The sequence below is a fragment of the Hyalella azteca genome, unplaced genomic scaffold (genome assembly GCF_000764305.2).
Source record: "Hyalella azteca isolate HAZT.00-mixed unplaced genomic scaffold, Hazt_2.0.2 contig15681, whole genome shotgun sequence".
Taxonomy (NCBI): Eukaryota; Metazoa; Arthropoda; class Malacostraca; order Amphipoda; family Hyalellidae; genus Hyalella; species Hyalella azteca.
Genome location: NW_025945523.1, coordinates 6185 through 27939, shown reverse-complemented (window position 1 = coordinate 27939; position 21755 = coordinate 6185). Strand labels below are relative to the sequence as shown.

At 38.4% G+C, this 21755-nt stretch overlaps 2 protein-coding genes across 2 annotated transcripts; both read left to right on the top strand.

The window, feature by feature from the left end:
- The first annotated feature begins 2194 nt into the window (after positions 1-2194).
- Positions 2195-8075, top strand: LOC108672197 (receptor-type tyrosine-protein phosphatase alpha-like). Its single transcript, XM_018159830.1, has 5 exons — positions 2195-2218; positions 3052-3218; positions 3591-3726; positions 4170-4236; positions 8008-8075. The coding sequence occupies exons 1-5, from the start codon at positions 2195-2197 to the stop codon at positions 8073-8075; spliced, it is 462 nt and encodes a 153-aa protein (XP_018015319.1).
- A 5237-nt stretch (positions 8076-13312) lies between these two features.
- On the top strand, positions 13313-19972 carry LOC108672196 (receptor-type tyrosine-protein phosphatase C-like; the record flags this gene model as incomplete). The annotated part of the gene is made up of 9 exons (XM_047884591.1): positions 13313-13646; positions 13919-14148; positions 14535-14731; positions 14967-15018; positions 15811-15940; positions 16430-16497; positions 17842-17976; positions 18598-18726; positions 19817-19972. Coding segments are annotated over exons 1-9 (1431 nt in total), but the record flags the coding sequence as incomplete, so codon positions are not given.
- Between the last annotated feature and the right edge of the window lie 1783 nt (positions 19973-21755).

Here is a 21755-nt window from a genome sequence, read left to right as displayed (position 1 = left end):
AGCGAACCGCTCAGTAGTCGCCAGAGTCTGGGCCAGACTGTCGTAATTAAGTAACTGTCTGACTTGAGATAGGAATGTTGATCAAAAAGCGGACATAGAGAAGCTGTTTTACTTGCTTCCTGAGTTTTAGGCGTTCCCTATTTCAGAGTCATTTTGCTTGGGGAGTAGTTCTGTGGCTAAACCAGAGCACTACTTGGACCAAAACCAGAAGCCAAATGTCTTCGCAACTGTGGAGAAACTGCGACACCAGCGCATGCTCGCCGTCCAGACTCTGGTGAGCGAAGTTAACTTCGAGAGAAAGTTCTACATATATGATTCTTGAGAAGAGTTGATATTTGGGGATTTATGAACCGAATGTTATGCATTATGCGTTGAACTGTGGATTTTTTTACGTTTACAATGTATAATACTGTGGTTCAGATTTGGCTATTGAAGTTAAATGCTTTCTGGTCTTGGACGCATATTGTTGTGATCTTAGATGTATATGTAATCATATCCAATATATCAATGAACCGTGCGCAAAGCAAATCGTCATCACTCTGTAAAGTTAAAAACATAACAAATCTATTAAACAATTTGTCCCGCAGAGAATGTATTGCTACATCCATGAATGCATCGACCTCTACGTTGAAAACAAGAAAATTCTCACTGAAGGTAAGTCAATGACGAAAAATGCAATCGATAGTTTTTTTATTCAAATCATTGTATGTGCATTGAATTCAACAAATTTCCGTTAACGCGTCAAACTCTAATGATTTGTTAGTGAAATTATACTTAGTAAGAACATTAGACATTTTAGAAATTATCTATAATTATGTATCACAAATTTTTCTGCATTCCAGTACAACTTGGGATTTGAATTATAAGATTTTAGCCTTTCTATATAGTGATCTTTCTTAAAGAAATTTCTACATATAATGTATAAATTATATAAAAACTTCTTTTTGGACAGGAAAAATTAATCTGGAAGAGTAAGTGATTTGTTTCGGGGAAAAACACGAAATAACTAAAATAATTAAAATTCTAATAATAAAAATATCGTGGAAAATAATCAAGTTGATGCCTAATCTTCAGTACATCCTAAATTTCAAAATAGCTAGTTTAGAAAATAATTGTCCTTCAATAATTGATGGAAATGAACAATTACTAGAAAATAGCAAGAATATTAGGCAGAGTTGCAATGTAACAATTTCGTGGAATAAATTGCGCTAATAATTCACTCAATCGGCGGTTATTAGATCATACGCATACAAACCCAATATTTAAATTGATATGAATTACGGTAAGCTTGGTCGTTGCCTGCTGTTCTCAAATTGCTGATTATTGATTAAATTATAATTATATTTTCTCTTATTGCATACGACTCACTGAACTTCCATCCCATTTAATTATAAGAATGTTCATTGTTAGCGCAGCCGTGGACCAAAGATTTAACTCATAAACAAGCCCTAGCGCCAACGCCTACCCTCATACGCCGGACTGCAGTTGAGCTTAGTGTAATCTCATATTAACTCTTCACTGCTTACCGATGTTGACTAGAAAATTGAATGCTCTCTATGGCTGTAAATGCTTACCAATAAGGTTGCGTAGAGTGGAAAGCCGTTATCAGTGAATTAAACACAATCTAATATGTAAAGTATCATCGTTTAATTTTTCGTCCATTTTCTAATGCTTTCTTAAATTTTGATGTTGCAGCGTTCCTCATAGCAAAGACTACACAACACTGATATTTGTTTGGTATACCATTAGTTGATTTTCGATCACTTTTTTGCATCATTTCTTCGGTTGTGGTGGAAAAATGTTTTTCCACGAGCATTATTACCCACGATTCTGACTCTTCTTAGCATGTTCTTTGTATTCAGAAAGTTACTGAAAATAGCAATAATATTAATTAAATCACGTATAAATTCAATTGTCCATTCGTTCCCCTCACTGCGGAGGAAGGGGGGCGATTTTTTATCTCATTGTCAGACTCGGCCAGAGCTGTCCGATACGGGGAATATTCCCAAGCGAACCGCTAAGTAGTCGCCGGAGTCGGGGCCAGACTGTCGTAATTAAGTAACTGTCTGACTTGAGATAGGAATGTTGACCAAAAAGAGGACATAGAGAAGCTGATTTACGTGATTCCTGAGTTTTAGGCGTTCCCTATTTCAGAGTCGCCCCTCCATCTAAATTTTGTTTGGGGAGTAGCTCTATGGCTAAACCAGAGCACTACCTGGCATCTGACTTTTAAATAGCGTTGCTTAGACTTTGTTCCAACGAAATCAACTCGCAATCAAAATAGTTTCATCGGCAAATGCCTGCTGGAGGGTAGGTACCTCATCTGATTTGAGGATACCGGTAGTACGTAAAGAGCGGCTTCTCGGTGAACGAGGATACTAACTTGAGGGAAGTGGAGAGAGTACCTTGAGGTACGTATGTGGAAAGTAATACCTGGGGGGTACGTGAAGAGATTACCTTGGATTACGTGGAGAGGTTGATTGAGAAAAACCGAAGTTTTGTTTCAGGAAAGAAGACATGATGCGGTAGAAATGATGGGAAAAATTTAAAATCAAAATAATGTGTTAAATACTATCCATATTAGTTACACCTTAGACTATTTATTGTATAAAACTATGTAAATGTAAATGTTATTGAGCAAAACAATTTACCAGACAATAGACGAGCTGATTCAGTTTGCATAATATTAATGTTCTTAAGAAGCTTAATTGGCGTCTGATCAGTGATTGAAGTTTTGTTTTTGCTAGCAACGCAGCTTGATAGCTCTACGTTGCTTTAAAACTCAATAAATTGTTAACATCTGGAGTTCAAAAAAATTAAAATTTAAATCTTGCGGCGATCGCTGGAATTATTTTGCGCAGAGAAAATTATTTCAGACGATAAATATTACGACTTGGACCCGTATTGACGACCTGGGCCGCAGCGATTGGCAGACGAAGTATCAAACTCGTAACTATTTTTGCTAGTTCGGCTGTTGATTAATTTTGCAGATGAAATAATATTAGAAAAATAACAAGCTCTTGATGATGTATTTTGGAATTATATATACAGGACATCGGGGAACGGCAGGTGGTGCACTATCACCTGAAAAACTGGAACGAAGACAACCCTCCCGAGCCGATGAACTTCATCAAAGTCCTGAAAACAATCAGGGAACGCAAATCAAACTCCATGCTGTATGAAGAAGATTATGAAAATAGGGTCCTAGTGCACTGCGGGTGAGTCATAATTATGAGTTAATTGTTGAGTTATGGGTTGTTTGTTGAGTTTAAGTTTAATTAATGGTATATTCCAGTTTCTTACTTCATTGAAGGATTTTTGTTAACTTTGGTTATACGTTTATTTTAACATTTATCTCAAATTCATTGTTGTCTCTGGTTTGAAAATGAAAAGCTTTTAGTGATTTTATCGCGAATTTTATTTCTCTGAATGCCACTACTCGAAAATTTTCATTTCTTATGTACCAGTAGTTTGCTTTACAAAAACCTTAACTAATTACTTGTCCCTATATTGGACCCAAAAAACGCAAACACGTTACAGCTATTCAAGCTATTTTGAATTTATTATAAAACAAACATTTATCATTGAAGTGCTGGAGCGAACCGCAGCGGAGGCTTCATCGCTGTCTGGAAGCTGATGGACGACGTTGACCAAAACCGGAAGCCAAATGTCTTCGCAACTGTGGAGAAACTGCGACACCAGCGCATGCTCGCCGTCCAGACTCTGGTGAGCGAAGCTAACTTCAAGATAAAATTCTACATGTATGATTCTTGAGACGAGTTGATGTATGGAGATTTATGAACCGAATGTTATGCATTATGCATTGAACTGTGGATTTTTTTTACGTTTACAATGTATAATACTGTGTTTCAGAATTGGCTATTGAAGTTAAATGCTGTCTGGTCTTGGACGCATATTGTTGTGATCTTAGATGTATATGTAATCATATCTAAAATATCAATGAACCGTGCGCAAAGCAAATCGTCATCACTCTGAAAAGTTATTTAAACCACTCCTGAGGAAATTATTCAGTAATCATATATATTTATTGAATGCAACTTATTGTCCATTTAGAGCACGGTAATTGATAATTTAAATGAAAAGCATGTCCATAAAAATATTCACTAAAGTAAAAACACAACAAATCTATTAAACAATTTTTCCCGCAGAGGATGTATTGCTACATCCATGAATGCATCGACTTTTACGTTGAAAACAAGAAAATTATCAGTGAAGGTAAGTCAATGACGAAAAATGCAATAGATAGTTTTTTCATTCAAATCATTGTTTGTGCATCGAATTCAACAAATTTCCGTTAACGTGTCAAACTCTAATGATTTGTTAGTGAAATAATACTTAGTAAAAATAATGGACATCTTGGAAATTATCTAGAATTATGTATCACAATTTTTTCTGCATTCCAGTGCAACTTTGGATTTAAAACATAAGATTTTGGCCTTTCTATATAGTAATCTNTCAAGCGCAGAATAACCGCTATAAGTTTCATAAAACTCCATCTATTAACAATTTTAAGAGGATATGACCTGCAAGCGGTTTGACTTTCTCTATTGATTGAGCTTAAATTTGTTGTAATTTGTTAAACCGATTATGGTATGAATGTTTTCAATCAAGGTGGGGTAAATTTACTTGAATTTGAGCAAAAATTAATATTAGGGATGAAGTAAGAGAGGCTGCTCATGAGGCGTATCGAAATTTAGTAAAAAATTAGCTGACATTAAGATTAACATGTTAGTTTCCTGCAGTCACCGACAATTTGCTGTGTAAAGAATGTAAGATTTTCTATGAACGTCTAATGTTTATACTGTAGAGGGCTAGGTTAATTATTAAGGATAAATAATGTGTATTATCTTGATGTATGGTGTATAGGAAAATGATATATTTTAATTAGGAGGTAAAAGTTGCAAGATTGTTTTGGAAAGAATCGTAGCTTTACTGACTGGTGTCGTGCGAACCGATTCATTCGGATTTTAGAGAGCGGACAGTAAGGATGTTTCCATTCGGCCTGTATATATATGTCGTGTTCCAGATTGTCTCCGCGTACTTTGTAACCTTGCCCAATTACATATAAATATATGTGTTGTGGTGTTAGATTTCAAGTATATGTTGACCAGAAAAGACTTTTATTCACGATAACAGTTCATGCGAACCTGGTGGTCCCCAACAATACGATAGCAATTCCTTTATTAAAAATGGCTGAACTGAAGAGATGTGGCTCGTCAACCGTCGCATTATTTGCCGCGGTGCTTAACATAATCTACTTTGCAAGGGAGCGAAATCAGTGAACAATAATTAATAACCGACCTAAGAGTCTCTACGTAACGTTGTCGCGACTTGAAAAATATTAGCGACATTTTACTGCGCGGCAGGTTGCTGCAGTTCCTGAACAGGTGGAGTTGACGACCCTTAATAGAAGAGGTTTTCTACGCCTTCTTAATTGCAGGTTGCTGCAGTTCCTGGACAGGTGGAGTTGGCAACCCTTTTAAAGTCGTTTGTGTAGTGGGTAAGTGAAGGGAGTGTAGTGCACCAGAGGTGGACCCACTCGTCGCAGGAGTTGCAACGAACGGAGCCAACACTGCGTGTGATGCGTCTAGTGCAGGTGGGGCAGATGTAGATGGGTCCAGGATTGGACTCGATGTCCCTGGCGAGTAAGTGTTAGAGGGATTCAATGGCCGGGACATAGAACCCCTCTGTCGAAAAAGCGAGGGACGAATCCCCCGCCGGCGGCGCCGCCCAGGACGCAAGGTACCCCGGGCCAGGGCCCGGGGTGGGGTTGAGGTCGGGGAGTTTGGCCGTCGAAGGTCGCACGCTTCCTCCGACCTCCGACGGGTGCCGCCACTGCGCAGAGACACCCCGGTGAGAAGGGGCGCTCCACTCGAAGAAGCTCCCACATCCAGCGGTACGAGAATGGTTGAGTTGTCGGGCGTAAATGGGATTTTAAATAAATTCCTGGGTTTATGTAATTATGTAGTTGATGAGGGCCATTCACCCATACTCACGTCGTCAAATCGTGTAATCATTTTGTTCCATTTGCCGGTCTGTGCATGAAAATCACGCTAAACATGGCTCTTCTTACATGAGCCAATGAGATAACATGACTGACTGTTATGGTCTCGATTAAAGGGGTGCGTTAGCCTTCCTAACGGTGCTGTAATGAACGTAGCTCAGCTCCGAAGCTTAACACCGATCGTCTAGTGAACGCATATATCAGACGGATGTGTGGCATGCGTGTTGGCATTTACTGCGTTCAGCCGTGCATATTACTCCAACGCTGGCTGAGGCTAGCGTTCCCTTTTCTGTCTCGCTAGGGTATAAGTGTATCATGCGACAGTGGTGGCAGCTCTGTATGTATCCAATATATGTGGGGCTGTCATTATCGCCCCGGTTCTGAAAAGTATCTCCAAAATTTAATTCAAATATACATCCCAAAGAAGTATCATACATCAAAACACTCGCTGAAGCCCGGAGTTATCGGTTAAAAGAGTGCATGGTTGACCCTGGGTAAATGGTCGTTTACGAAATTTTGATGGCAAATATTCGAAATAATAGTGCGGGTAAATTCGGTAACCCATAATTTGAGCTGTTTATGCAGAATGTGATGATACACTTGTTGTACTATATACTGGCCTAAAATTGTGGCAGTTTCTTCTCAAATTCTCTTTTTTGAATTAAAAGAAAATATGACCGAGACACGAAGTTAAAATCTCTTTCTGACTTCGGATCAAAGGTTGAACTGCAGGTTTGAGTGTTGTGCTAGTAATTGTTATGTTAAAGTTGTGCTAATGGTCATGTTAGTAATTGCTTATTGATGTTGTTTTACAATTAGTGCATATAAATAGAATCTGATTGAAAGCAATGCAAACTAATCGTCTATCACGCTACGAGTTTATTTAATTAGTTTGTGGCGATTGGATTACAAGGTTAGGATAACGTAATAACATAACGTTAAATATTCTTTCTGTCGGAGCAAAAAAAGCGTTCCCATTGTCCATTCCAGTATTTAAGTGTTTAAACATGTGTCAACGTTCATTAAAGTTATGAAATTAATTCCAAAAATTGTTTCATCTAGGAGATGTCCTTTTTCCTTCTTTGTCAGAATAATGAAAAGAAATATCCTGCACTGAGGAGAAGAATTCTTTAAAGATAAAGGATGTATTCACTTAACACGTTTAAATGAATCTAGCGTCAAGAAAGGCAAAGCAAATTCCAGATGTTAAAAGATATTTAGCAGGAAAACAGACGTGTTTTAAATCAATTAACCCATGAGATGATCGATCAATGAAATATCAAAATAAGCTCAGCGGATAGATTATTAGTTGCAGTTGCTGGAAATGATGCCATTGAGGCGGACATTTCTTTCCCCCGGACAACTGATGAAAATTTCAGCGAGAACTCGACCTCTGATTCCCCGTCGACCACCTCGTTCCCTCCTTCAGGTGATATATTTATCCTTTCATTATCTCACCTAGCCTATCTTTAAGTAATTCTAATAATCTGCAGCAATAATTTCTCACTTACATTTTCGTTCCAGGAATAAGTAAGCGTTTTTAATTAGTTCGTTTCAGTCAGGCAATCCATTATTTAAAATTAAATAATTTCATTTCTGCACCTAATATATTACTCTATTATGTCATAAGGAAAAATGAAGTATATGAATCTCTTGAAAGTTTGCGATTGTAATAAACTCAATACGTGAAAAAAATGATAATTACAACTGGAATTAATATCAATTTCAGAAGATTGTCTGTCAATCTTCGGATGACGTTTCATTATCGACATTACCAGCCACTTCAGAATTTCTACTGTTTTTCGTATTAGTAGAATGTCAGCCACAACGTATTCACAATTTAGCATATTCTCCGAATACCTTTCATTATTTTCTAAATACCGTGAAACATTAACATTTATAAAATAAATTTGTATTACCTCTTGACGGAGCCAAACTCCGGGTTGATATTAGCCATTTCTTGCTCAGCATCTATTTTGCAGATATTTGTCCTCAGCAACTTGTTCCAAACGAGTATGCCCACATGCGGAGTAAGAAACCCGAATACTAACAATTCATACGAAGGAGTTATGAAAGGAATCGTTATAAATTAATTTATATTATACATGCATATTATCTTGCTTAAGATTATATAATATAAATAATGTAAATATAACATTATGTATTTATATTATAATATAAATATTCCCTGTTATAAATATTAAATGATGGTCGGCTCAACGAAAAGATGGTGAATAGGATTGTCCACCTTTAACCACGTGCACGTTGCAAGAGGGGGTGAAATTCCGTGAATAACCTCACTGAGAACGGATTTCACGACGTAGTCCAGAGTAGCCAGCTGTTAGACTTTACAGCGCTGTGAAAGGGGCTTTGAACGCCAGTGAAATGCCCTGAGTTCATGACTGAGGGACTAAGTAATCAACATACTTAGAACTATCAGTTATCAACTCGCTAATGCAGCCACCCTAGTGCGAGCCGAATCATGCTATAGGGTGCGTGGGAACAACTAAAATTTTGAACATAATTAACAGGATGATGATAATTTGGCCTAATTGACATGATACGAGAATACAAGCGCTAGAGGCCTAGATATAATAGCGAAAATAATTAACTGAATAGAGGTCCGTTTTAATCAGTCAACAAGCAAATTTTCTGATATCATTATATTTTATGAGATGTAGTTTCACAAACGTGCAAAATATTTAGTACATGTGAAATTGTTGCGTATTGATATCAGGAAGCATTATGAGTAAACAGTACCTGCCTTCATCGATTTTGTTTCATCAGACAAATTTTCTTGCCTTGATAGTTGCGTTACTGCAATAAGGTGGTTAATCCGTTATCCTAATTACTGACGGCATACAACCATTGAGTTTGACTGTTAACAATTGAGGTCAAAGTAATACATGTATCGGTAGAAGAGACAAAATGTGCAAGCAGTTGTTTTTTGTAGTGCATTTCCGTTCCATACGTTGTTTTCGTATTAAAATTGTTCATTTACATCACTTATTCAAAAAATATTTTACCATGTAAATGGAACTGTTAGTTAAATATTATCAACCTGAAAATCCAACTGCATGTGATAGTTATCTACGATTTCATTAATTATCTACGATTTTATCCAATTATCTACGATTTCATTAACATTATCTCTGAAATATTATCGAGATGTGCATTTACCGAAAGAAATTGAGTTTTAAATCTGTAATTTTTCCTGTTCTTCGTCGATATAAACATAATTTTTTAGTATCTATATGTCGTGTTTCAGCTAGATTGATGAACAAGCGAAGCAAGGGTTTAAACAGGGATCCTAATTGCTACAAATGAACTCATGATAATTCATAAATTGAAAATATGTGAGATTAGGTAATTTATTCAGCAATTAAGCCATAACACGTCGCCAGCTACGAAGTAACCGTTTTCGGAGAGGAGAGTTCAAACGCCCTAATCTGATAACATAGATAAAAATACCTACAGTTAAGGAAGTGATATCACATCGGCTCACAGCAGGTAATTGTTTTTTATTCGATGATACAACACTTTTATAATAAAACATTTAAATTGTGCATTATCTACAGAGGCTTACAAAGGTTGTAAAGTAAGAACTAAGGTACACTCTTATCAGTTTCACGCTCCCACTGAGTAGCTTATGTACTGAATTCTCTCACAGTTTGTTCCTTCTGTGTTAGATGCATAGCATGCTTTGTCTGTTATGAACCGTGATGAAGTGAATTCTGAAAAATTAACGCTTGCAGTGCAAAGAAGGCAGAACACGATGGTTGAGTTGTCACTAAGCCTGGTGTACCTGGGCTGCCTGCTAGTGTCCTCCACTCTCCAGGTCAGCATAGCGTTTGTTTATAATTATAGATTATTGAGTTTCATAAAGTACTCTTTAATTTAGGTTTCATAGTTCCTGCATTTCATTTTCCATGAAGACCTAACTGCTTTGTGCTGCTTGAACGAACATTATTTGAAAATTTTGTGACTTCAAAAAATTCATGTTCAAATTAGTTTCATGTGGAACTGTTCGCATAATCTGCAAAACAAAAACATCGAACATTTTGTGTTAGAAGTAATTTTATTTCTAAGAAGAATTTTCGCTGATACTTCTCCATGTTGCCATTCGCAAAGCACTTCTCATTGAGGACATTCCTCCTCCTTGTGCAGATCCAGACGGTACGGGCGGCAAAAGGTGCGTATATCGTAATTCACGCTATTATTTTAATACATTGCAGATTATTTAATATGAGTTCATTGATATAAAGATGAAAATAGTTCTTCATCAGTAGCTCATACAGACAATGTTGACTCCAGCCAGATCACTTATCATATTGCGACACCGTGAACCAATTTGTCAAAGTTAAAATTTTAGCATTAGCATAAGCTTCTACATCATTGGAAGGACACAAAATTTGAATATGAGAGAAATTTAATTTTCGGGACTGTACAGCTTCATGCCAGCTCTTAATTTCAGGACAGTTTTAATTCCGTACCCACTTTCAAACCAGACGTGGTGAGCCAACTGAAGCTATTACCACAAAAAACGATGATCGCCGCGACGTGGGAGCTGCAGGAGCCAACTGGTGAAGTTATAAGGTACCTGGTATCATGGATACCTGATGGAGACATCGACCCTGCTGCATGGTGTTTCGTTAACTCGCCTGTTACCAGCACCTCGGCCTGTGATATGTACCCGAACTTAGACAGCTGCACTCTTTACACCGTCACGGTGCAGCCATGGGTAAACAAGAATAGAAATAAAGGTGAAAAAAACAAAGGCACCCCTGCGTCCGCAGCAAACTACACCCTGCTGGATGGTGAGCGGGGCGAGCATTTTATCATCGAGTCGATATTGAAGAGTGAAACACTTGTAAAAAGCAGCAGTACGCGTCATGCATTACCAAATTATCTCACACATTTGATCGTTTTATATCAAATAAGAAAGTGAACAACGACAACCGCTATCTTGTCTAAAACGTTCAATAAAGTAGAGTTTCTCTGAACGATAACCTTCAACATGGCGATGTTAATGGCAATCATTAAATATTCAGACAATTTCAAATTCAGTTCTTTATTTTCAGAAAGCGGGTGAATTTCGTGATTGTTGATGTAGATTGTAGAAGTTCGCAGGAAATATAGCAAGGTTATCTTTATTTGGGCTCGTAACTTTACAACATAGTAACAATTGAGATTTACTAACATCTGGTCCTTGCCCAGTTACGATGATAAGCATTGACTGTTCTGCCAACGGCCAAGACATCTCAGTTTTGTGGAATAGCCCGGGAGACTGTGTGGCTGAGTACTTCGTATCATACACGGGGGTTGCCATGTTGGGGGAAGAGAAAATCACTCATGGTGACCTCACGACAAGCTACACCGCCGCAACTTTCACGAACCTCGTGCCTTATGCGAACTACTCCATCTACGTGGGCACGCGAGGAGTACCGGATTTTGCAGGCTGCGTTACTCAAACTGACCAAGCTAGTGAGTTGGGGTGTAAATGTTTATTATTTAAGAATGAAATGTAATAATAATACAGCAACATTTTTTATGAGCACACTGTACACATCAAAGTATAAATTCCAATAGTCTTCCTTCTACACACTAGAGCCTTCAGCTCCACTGGACTTGACTTTCGAGGCCGTGACGGCGACATCCTTCACAGCGACGTGGCTGAAACCCAGACAGGAGAACGGCCAGCTCGGGGCCTACCAAGTGAGGTGGTGGAGCGAGGGAGGCAATGCAACAGTTCAGAATGCCACCGAAACTCGGTTAGAAATTACGAACCTGAACCCTTGTGATGCGTACACCGTAGCTGTGGCGCTGTGGCGGCCACAACAGGCGCTGGACCTGGAGAGAAAATTCAGCTCAAGCAGGAAACTAGGGAGGCTGGTGAGCTATGTTCAATTAATTTATAGACAATTGTATCCACTGATTGAGAAACTAACAACATTAAACTAACAACATATAAATGGAAATTTTTAAATAACTGATAATTAGCATTAATTTTGTCTTTCATCGTTTGATAATTAAAAATACACACTATAGAAGGAAGTTCGGCAGTTTGGGAGAAGTGTTGACATTTCCTTGATTTCCTACACCTAGTGATTAGAATAAGAAAAAAAATATGAAATAAAATAGTTTCTTATCATTTTATAAATTTTTAAGTTGGAGAATCGGAGTGATTACTCCACCAATTTTACGTTACGTTCAGGTTCAGGTTCAAGATACCGGCCGGTATTCATTACTTATCGTTTTGTCAGATTTTCGCCGAGGGTCTGACACGTGACTAGGTTCTCGTACGAATAGGTTTTACGGCAAACATAGTACAAAGAGAGGGTTGTAATGAAACACTGATACATTTCATATTAAATTTTGAAATTCAAGTTCACATCCTACGTTAACAAAAATCTCTAGTACATGAAAAATGAAATCTGAACACAATCAAAAGTCCAAAACCTATCAGTTTACATCATTAAAATCATCTAATTTTACCGGGAAATGTTGATACATTGCAGTCCCGTTGAGCCGTATGACTGTTGTAAACGACCGTAACTTGCGCACACGTTTGCGGCCGAAGGTTCAGCGGCCGTACCGCTGCTGTATTCTGGCGTCTTCTCTACAGTTGCTCTTTCTTCATAGCCGTATCTCCCGCGCTGCAGCGATGTCTCACGGCCGGTCTAACCGTAGAATTTATGACGACCGTACTTCAATTGATGACTGTGACCGTCACGCTTCTTCTAATGAGAGTTGTGACCGTACTATTGATGACCGTACCGATGATAATTCTTGGTGTAGAGCTCGACACTTAAATCTTCCGATGACGTGCGTTATAATCGTTGTACAACTCGTGGCCCTCTCGCATTGTCTCACGGCTGAGTCGCAGCCGTAGTGTTGATGTTGATTTTCTTGACGTGCTCACCGGACTCCTAGCCGCTTCGATAAGTCCAGGTTTTTCGCGACCGTCAATGTTCGATAACGGTAACACCGCCGGCCTCACGGCCGCGGCCGTTCCGTCCGCTGGCTGCAGACCGTGTTTGTGTGACGGTCACCTCCGTAGAACCAACCCTTGGCGCCAATTTTAAGGTCCTTATATAGGCAGCAGTCGCGCACAGTTAAGCCTATACCCTCGAAGTGACGCCGCATTCCTCGAATGGAATTTCCCTCGCGCTGAGCTCGCCAACGCTCGATGTAAACTAACTTGTTCCCACGGTCTCAAAACAACCGTGCCTTACACACTTGCTATATCGCTTCAACCCGCATTCTTAGCATTCTTAACACCTACGCATGATACATGTTCAATATCACCTACTTTATTCACTAGCACCGCCAGCGGGATCACCTCCTGAAGTATCGTCCGTGGCAAGTCGTAGCGTCACCCTGACGTGGACCAAACCTGTCACTAAATGCGAGGTCGTCAACTACACAGTTGTGTACGGCGGTCAGGTCATGTGGGGAAACCACGCAACCTTGGAGGTTAATTCTGCATATTCCGAGACTACGACGATAAATATCGCTGGTTTGACGCCGTACAGCAACTACTCCTTCTCTGTTGTGGCAGCGACTGCAGCTGGGAAGGGGGAGCCTTCACTGCCAACCTATTGTGTAACGCTGGAAGATGGTGAGTGGGGAAGAGGGTTACTGGGGAAGAGGGTTAGTGGGGAAGAGGGTGAGTGGGGAAGAGGTGAGTGGGGGAGAGGTGAGTGTGGGAAAGGGTGAAAGATAGAACTTTCAGAGAGGGTGAAAACTTTCAATTGTGAAAGAGACGGCATACAGGCGTATATGTATATGTATTTATTTGACGTATGCCAATAATTGCGCACTAATTTCTTAAAACATGTATGAATTAAATATTTTGCATTCATCGGTAACTTATCTAAAAACTTTCTGCAGCTCCTAGTGCACCACAAAATTTACTCTTGGAGGCCCGGAGTGACGCCCTCGTCGTGCAGTGGGACGCGCCTGCGGAGCTCAACGGCGTCGTGGTCTCCTACCTCGTCAGCAGCAGTCACGGTGGCGAGGTTGTCACCAACCAAACTCTTGCAGCTCCACCTGAACAAACGCGCTTCACCTTCACCGTTGACGGCCTAACTGCTGCCACCGACTACAACATAACCGTGCTGGTGAGTCCATCGATCATACAAACTATAACTTAGCCGTGTGACTAATCATTCTTCCAACCGCATTAGCAACCATATGAAAGGTCCAACATTGTTCCCAATAAATCAATTCTAGGTCACACTTGAGTTATGTATAATTATATATAAGCATTCACAACATCGATCGCCTTGATTGGCACATCATCGATCATCGTGCGACATCCATCAAACGCAGGGTAGAACAATGTGTCAAAGTTGCTCCAAAATTTGTTCTTTGTGACTCGCGAAAAGGCTCCTTCCATTCCAAATTGGCAAAGAATTTAGAAAGAAATCATAAAATGGAACATGTCAATATCGCTCGAATGGAATTTTATAACAATTTATGACCAGAGGATGTTTCCCATCTGTAGGCAGTTACGACTCGAAGAGGTGAAGAATTGGTGCAGCAGTTCGGCACTTCTTCAGGAAAGGAGGCAGGAGTTGTCGTGTACATCGTCATTGGCGTCCTGCTGGGAGTAGGGCTGCTTGTAGGACTCGTGGTTTTCATCTACAAACGCGACGTGATCTGCAAAAAGTTCCAATCACCGACATCCGGTTTCCGAGAAACGTAGGATTATTTTCTCACGCAATGAATTCCAGAAGCATGATGTAATTGGTCATTAGCCATTATGGCATTTAGAATTAGATAATAACAACAGAGGTGCTGCTATCTTGTTTTGAGTTAGAAATAAATCAGGTAAACATTTGTAAAAAAGCTTTATAGATAGAAAAACAAATTTCCTCGTAGTGGTTCAGTATGTTCGTATTCTGAAAATGAGGATATTTATTTTCTTTCATTTCAGTTCCACTGAACAAAATGAACTTGCAGCAGGACTACTGCAAACAATTAAGCAGGTAATGATCTGTGGAGCTGAAGTAAAGCCCATGTTGCTCATTCGCATACAAAAAATAATAAACCACTGAAAGGGGTGCTTGAGCTAAAGCCTGTGATTACAGTGGATGGAAAATGAGCTAGACCTCATAAAGGTGATCAAAATAAAATGTTGGAAAATAACTAAAGATTTTCCATATGAAATATGGCTATTATTCATACTAATTTGAGTAGATCGGACTGTCTCAGGAGAGTCAAGAAAAAACGACAGTATCAACACTGATATAATGATATAAGGGTTAAAGTTAAACCCTAGTTGAATTATTCAACTCATCAATCTGAACCTTTACATTTGGCTGACTTTCAAGTGAAGTTGTATTGCAAAACTGCACTGACATGTGACGGCTACCTTGGAGGTCAACCCAACGTTTTAAAACTGAATAAAAGTGTAAAAAGTAGTTTCATGCCTGAAACGTGTAATTGAGTAGATGTAATATATATAAGTATATATACTACGTGAAACAAAAGTTATCAAATGCCAACTGTCATAATAAATATTCTGGTGAATAGAGGCTATCAGAAAATGAAAAACAATAACTGAAATTGAAGGGAAACAGACGTTACAAATAAAAAGTATCTAAATGAAGTTCAAATCTTATCAAAAATCAATCCATAAAATCATTATACGATGAAATTCATGAAAGTAAGTTCCACCTGTGTTCATTATATTTCGATTGTCCGTTATTTTCTAGTTCAGATACGAAATATCATTAAGTTAAAATTTTAATCGTTTGTTTCTTCATGCTTTTACTAAGCCGTTGAAAGATCCTCGTGAGCTGACGACAGCCTTCGCCGCTCTGAGGTCGAGAAGCAGAGTCGCTCCCACGGACGAGGCTGCCAGCCGTCCTAATATCGCTAAAAATCGCTACCAGGACATACTACCTTGTTAGTCGTTATTGCATTGTTCATTATTTATTGCATTGTCGTTATTGCATTGTTATTGCATTGTTCATTGAATGTCGCTAGAAATCGCTACCAGGACATACTACCATGTTAGTGGTTATTGCACTGTTCATTATTTCTAAAAATGATTGTTTCTAAAATTGTGAAATAAAAATTAAATTTCTCTTTGTAAAATAATAGGGTACTTATACAACTATGGACGGGCCGTATTAGTTTTCTGTTGCAGCTATCTCTCTTTTCTCATTCTTAAACTCAGTCACGGTATTCAGGAATTTAACCAACGGCCTTTTTACAACTTAAATGAAACTGACATCCAAGCACATTGATTGTTGCTTAAAACTTATTAAAGTAGCAAATTAACTACACATTATTCGAAGTCCGTCTTTTATTTTTTTTTTCAAGAAATCAATTGCATATATTATCAAATGCCGAATTACTGAAATTGTTTTGGTATTTATTTTAACTGTGCAGTTAACGACACACGAGTCAAACTACGCGGCGAGTGGAGCACCGACTACATCAACGCCAGCTATGTTAAGGTCGCTCTTCAGTTGTTTGATCTGCAAATAAATTATCGTCTAACCTTATCAATAATGACCACACCTCGCCCTTTATCCGGCCTACTTACAATTATGTTACGATTAGAAGCAAATTTTCGAAGTTCAACTAAATCCTGCTTGGTAGCAATAGCTGAAAATATTTTAAATGGCTTGAAGTTATAATAATATCTATTTGCAACAATTTGTCAGTTATTTTCTAGTTCAAATACGAAATATCATTAAGTTAAAATTTTAATCGTTTGTTTCTTCATGCTTTTACTAAGCCGTTGAAAGATCCTCATGAGCTGACGACAGCCTTCGCCGCTCTGAGGTCGAGAAGCAGAGTCGCTCCCACGGACGGGGCTGCCAGCCGTCCTAATATCGCTGAAAATCGCTACCAGGACATACTACCTTGTTAGTGGTTATTGCATTGTTCATTATTTATTGCATTGTCGTTATTGCATTGTTCATTGAACGTCGTTATTGCATTGTTCATTATTTCTAAAACCGAATGTTTCTGAAATTATGAAAGAAATTTCTCGTTTCAAAATAATAAGATAATTATGCAACTATAGACCCATATTGCTTTTCTGTTGCAGTTATCTCTCTTTTCCCATTCTTAAACTTAGCCACGTTATTCAGGAATTTAACCAACAGCCTTTTTACAACTTAAATGAAACAGACATCCAAGCACATTGGTTGTTGCTTAAAACTTGTTAAAGTAGCAAATTAACTACACATTACTCAAATCCAAGTCAGTCTTTTATTTTTTTCAAGAAATCAATTGCATATATTATCAAATGCCGAATTACTGAAATTGTTTTGGTATTTATTTTAACTGCGCAGTTAACGACACGCGAGTCAAACTAAGCGAGTGGAGCACCGACTACATCAACGCCAGCTATGTTAAGGTCGCTCTTCAGTTGTTTGATCTGCAAATAAATTATCGCTTATTTTGAAAAAATAGTCTTGTATAAAATTAACGAAATTACTGAAGCCTCCAACAGTTCAAATTTATTCCATGAGTATTAGGTGAAATTCCGGCAAATAAATATGAAATTTAGAGCGGGAGATACACAGCAGCATGAACATACTTGATCAGCGCGATATAGAGTATAGAACAACAGAACAATTGAGCCAGATACATAAGTTATAAAACAATATACCTCTTAATAATTCGTCATTATAAGCAAACCGGATGAGCGCGGTGTTTCACTAAACATCAAGTCATTGAAAGCTACTAGAGTATTCTAACGACCTTCAAAATTGTTAAAATATTCCCAATCAGTCTGATTGTTAACTTTTTCTTCGAAAATTATCAAAATTCAATAACGGCAACGATAGGACGCCGTCGGCAGCGTTCGCTTCATCGCGTGTCAGGGACCGAAGCCTGGGACTGTGCCGGACTTCTGGCACATGGTCTGGCAGGAAAAAGTCCAATTTATTGTCATGTTAACGAACTGCTACGAGAAAGGAAAGGTATGAATTTTTACTAACTCTATTAGTTCATTATTATTCTATAGTTATCATTATTATTTCTTATTTTATTAGTTCTTTATCTCTGGGCCCTGTAAATTTCGACGTCAATATACACGTGATTTCCTACCTCACATATTGCTGTATAGTTTTAAACGTCTAAATCAATTTTCCGTGCACCAAGTCTGCGAGTGTCTGCATTTTTAAATCAAGTTTTCCCGACAAATATTATCCTGTTATCCCGAAAAAGATTTATACATATAAATTTAAAATTTAATATCCATTCGCATCCAATATTTTCCCCTCAGGTTTGCAATGCACAGAACAGAGAATAAAATTTCAGGTCCAGGTATTATCCCGACACGACATGTATCGTGGAGACTCGTCCGAACTGTTCCGATATATATACTGTTCAAGGCTTCATGTACACCAATAAATAAGCTTTGGAAAAACTATAATATTGTAGTGCTGACATTTCATATATCAGAATAGAGTTATTTTTTCAATTATATGTTGTCAAATTTCTGCATGCATTAAAGAATCGTGCGCAATTTTTTCAATTATATGTTGTCAAATTTCTGCATGTATCAAAGAATCATGCGCAACGTCTTTTGTTCTTTGCAGGAAAAATGTTGCATGTACTGGTCTGAGACGAGGAAGTCAACGTTCCTGGCTGATCAATATGTCATGACTCTCATGGATGAAGATCAAGGACCTGACTGGAATGAGCGCAGGATCCTCCTGCAAAATGACGTGAGTTCTAAATGGATGTCTTCTATATCTCAGTGTCCTTGCAAGCTTTAGCATACATTAATATTCAAGTCCTTGAAAAACTTTCATAATGACTTAATGAGAATGAAATGTTTATTACAATAGTGATTGCATTTTTTCACGTTGATTTGTCAATCGTACATTCATTTTGTTCATGTTTCAGATGTGCATTGTTGAAATTATATTAGGAAACTCCCACACTCTTATTAGAAATATGTTATCCTGCACTCATTTGGCAATGGGATAACCGATAGAAATAACTCTTAAGGAATGGGAGAAGCTGATATGCGACCAAACGCTTACAATTGCATGGTAAAATTGATTATCTTCTTGCCATATTCCTTCTGTGTTTATACGTATGTGTGGTAGTGCAGCTATAGGTGGTCATGCCATCGGCTTTTTGTGTCGTGCTTGCTTGATGATTCCGAAATCCAAATTTGCTGCGGCTTTCATCAAATAGTTTTTATATTTCATGAACAACTCAATTGTTTGCTCTAAAATCGTTTGCAGTAACCAGAACACACGTAGCTCACATTCCGGCAAGCTTTCTGCATTATGTGATTTTTGGCTCCAAACTTTCAGCATATTTCGTTATTATCTAGCTATGAAGTTAAAAATTATAGTTATAACTTTATAAATGCTGAAACTTTTAGAACTTTAAGATGCTGAAAATGTAATTTAATATTGATTCGAGACACATCTGGGCCTGACGTTTTGCAGCGGAATTTTGCAAGAACAACTAACAACGTTTTAGAGCTTGGGACTAAACCTAATATTCTCAATTTGATATGTTTCTCTCCCGTATTTCTCAAAAATTAAAATTCAACGAGTAGTTCGAATCACACTCAAAGAAATAAGCGTGGCTTAGTCCAAATAGAGATGCATTTGTTGCTCTCATGTGTGTCATTAATGCTGAATTTAGCCCGGTATAAGGGTGTATCAGTGCCCATTTGGCTCTCTGCTCGTACTCTGGATAAGAAAGTGCGTTAGATTTTCGGCAATATATCCCATTCATTTCTTCGAGTGCAGGTACTAAAGTAGTACCAACAAGTTTAACTTTTGTTCCTCACAGCCCAGCCCTGCCAGAGAGGTCGTGCAGCTGCACTTCACGTCGTGGCCCGACTTCAACGTGCCGGCGTCCGAGGCCGCTTTGCTGAGGCTCATCAGCAGCGTCAGGACGCATGACCGGGGAGACGGAGTCTCTTGCTCCCATCCTCGTGCACTGCAGGTGATTGCATAGCAAAGCATAGCGGTTTCAGCGTTTATTAGGCCGTAGGCCTGTCGCCAATTCTTGACATGGCAGAATATTCACAGCTTCTTGCGGTCTCCAACTCACTGCTCCAAATTCTGCTGTACTTAATAACCGCCCGGCAATCTCGCCGCCGATTCTGACCAGAAACTGGCGCACAGAGCTGGGATCGAACCCGCGCCTCTGCGCCAATCTTGGTACTCTCAACAGACTGCACTGTATACCACTGGGCCACTGTGAATTTGCACAGTTATGATTATATAACAAACAAATATGGTCCTAAGAAATCATTAAGCTTGTTCTGAATAGAAAAAGTATATGAGTAATATTTTCAACATTGACTAATATTTTCAATTTGGAAAGTACCAGTTTCAAGTAAATTGCTATGGCATTCATCGAATTATCAAGCATGTTAACGAATGTCTTTGTGTACTGCATGATGCAATGTTGCAAGAATCGAACTACTATAGATTCTTTTGGGAAATGCTACGCAGGGAATATTAGCTCACATTAATCGATACACATTTTAATGTTATAAACAGATCATATCATGCTTTCATCCTATAAAACAAAGAAACAAGTAATTAAAAGGGAATTCTCAGAACCACGGCTACTTCTATTTGAGAATTGAGCACACTAATAACTTATAAATGGATTCACAATTGGGTGCACGAATCATAACATTAATTACTTTAGTGACTTACAATTTCCCTATTTGATGCTTCTTCAGTGTCTTGTATTTTCCACCCATTTATATATAATTTCTTAACAATAATTTCAATTTTGGGTACAGTGAATACTCTGTTTCTTTACTATGCAATCAATGTTTTCAATTTTTGTGTGTAATTAGTAAGCAATTCTTTTTTAGCTACTTTGCAATGATATTCTTTCAATAAATTGGTTGAGTTAATAAAATAATTTCTTCTGACAACAACAGTGCGGGGGTGGGCTTGATGTGAGGTCAAGTCAGGAGCGAAGTCAAGTCTGAGGTGAGGTCAAGTCTGAGTTGAGGTAAAATCCGAAGCGAGGTCAAGTTGAGAGCGAGGTCAAGCCTGAGGTGAGGTCAAGTCTAAGGTGAGGTCAAATCTAAGGTAAAGTCAACTTTAAGGTGAGGTCAAGTTTAAGGTTAAGTCAAATCTAAGATGAGGTAAAATCTAAGATATGGTCAAGTCTATAGCGAGATTAAGACTGAGGTGAGGTCCTGATTGAGGTCGGATTTTAAATAAATTTGTATGAAATAATTACTAAACAAGAAAGCACTCATTCTACTTTATAAGTGCCGATGTTTCTGCTGCGTCTCTCGACAGTAAAATCCACAAACGTGAATAATTAATGATGCTACTGATAGGTACATTTATTCAAAACGAAAAAAAAATGTCTGGAATTATTATATAGCATGAAGGACGAATTTGAAATCCGAGGTCATAACATCTCATGCAATGCAAAACGGGAATAGTTCTGCTCATATAAGACAATTTCTTCAACTGTGCCGTATTTTGAATACTATTGCAGGAGCAGTACCTGTTCGTGCGCAAGTGCTTCTCCGAGCATTTGAGAAAAAATTGAAACACCAACCCTAACGGTAAGCCTATAAACATTTGCATACCTTATTGTTCGAGTGAATTAATGAGTGACATTTGCTAGTGCAAGTAATACGTAACTAAGATACTATCTGTCGTAACATATTCATGATATCCGGCAAGATTACAGTGAGTGATTCATTTAGGTCTAATGAGAAGATCTCGCTTGGCTGAAAAGTGTG

Excerpts from the sequence above, each read along its gene's own strand:
- LOC108672197 (XM_018159830.1), top strand. The coding sequence starts at position 2,195 with ATGGCTAAACCAGAGCACTACCTG. Across the intron at positions 2,219-3,051 it reads CTAAACCAGAGCACTACCTG|GACATCGGGGAACGGCAGGT; the intron begins GCATCTGACTTT and ends TTATATATACAG. Across the intron at positions 3,727-4,169 it reads TGCTCGCCGTCCAGACTCTG|AGGATGTATTGCTACATCCA; the intron begins GTGAGCGAAGCT and ends TTTTTCCCGCAG.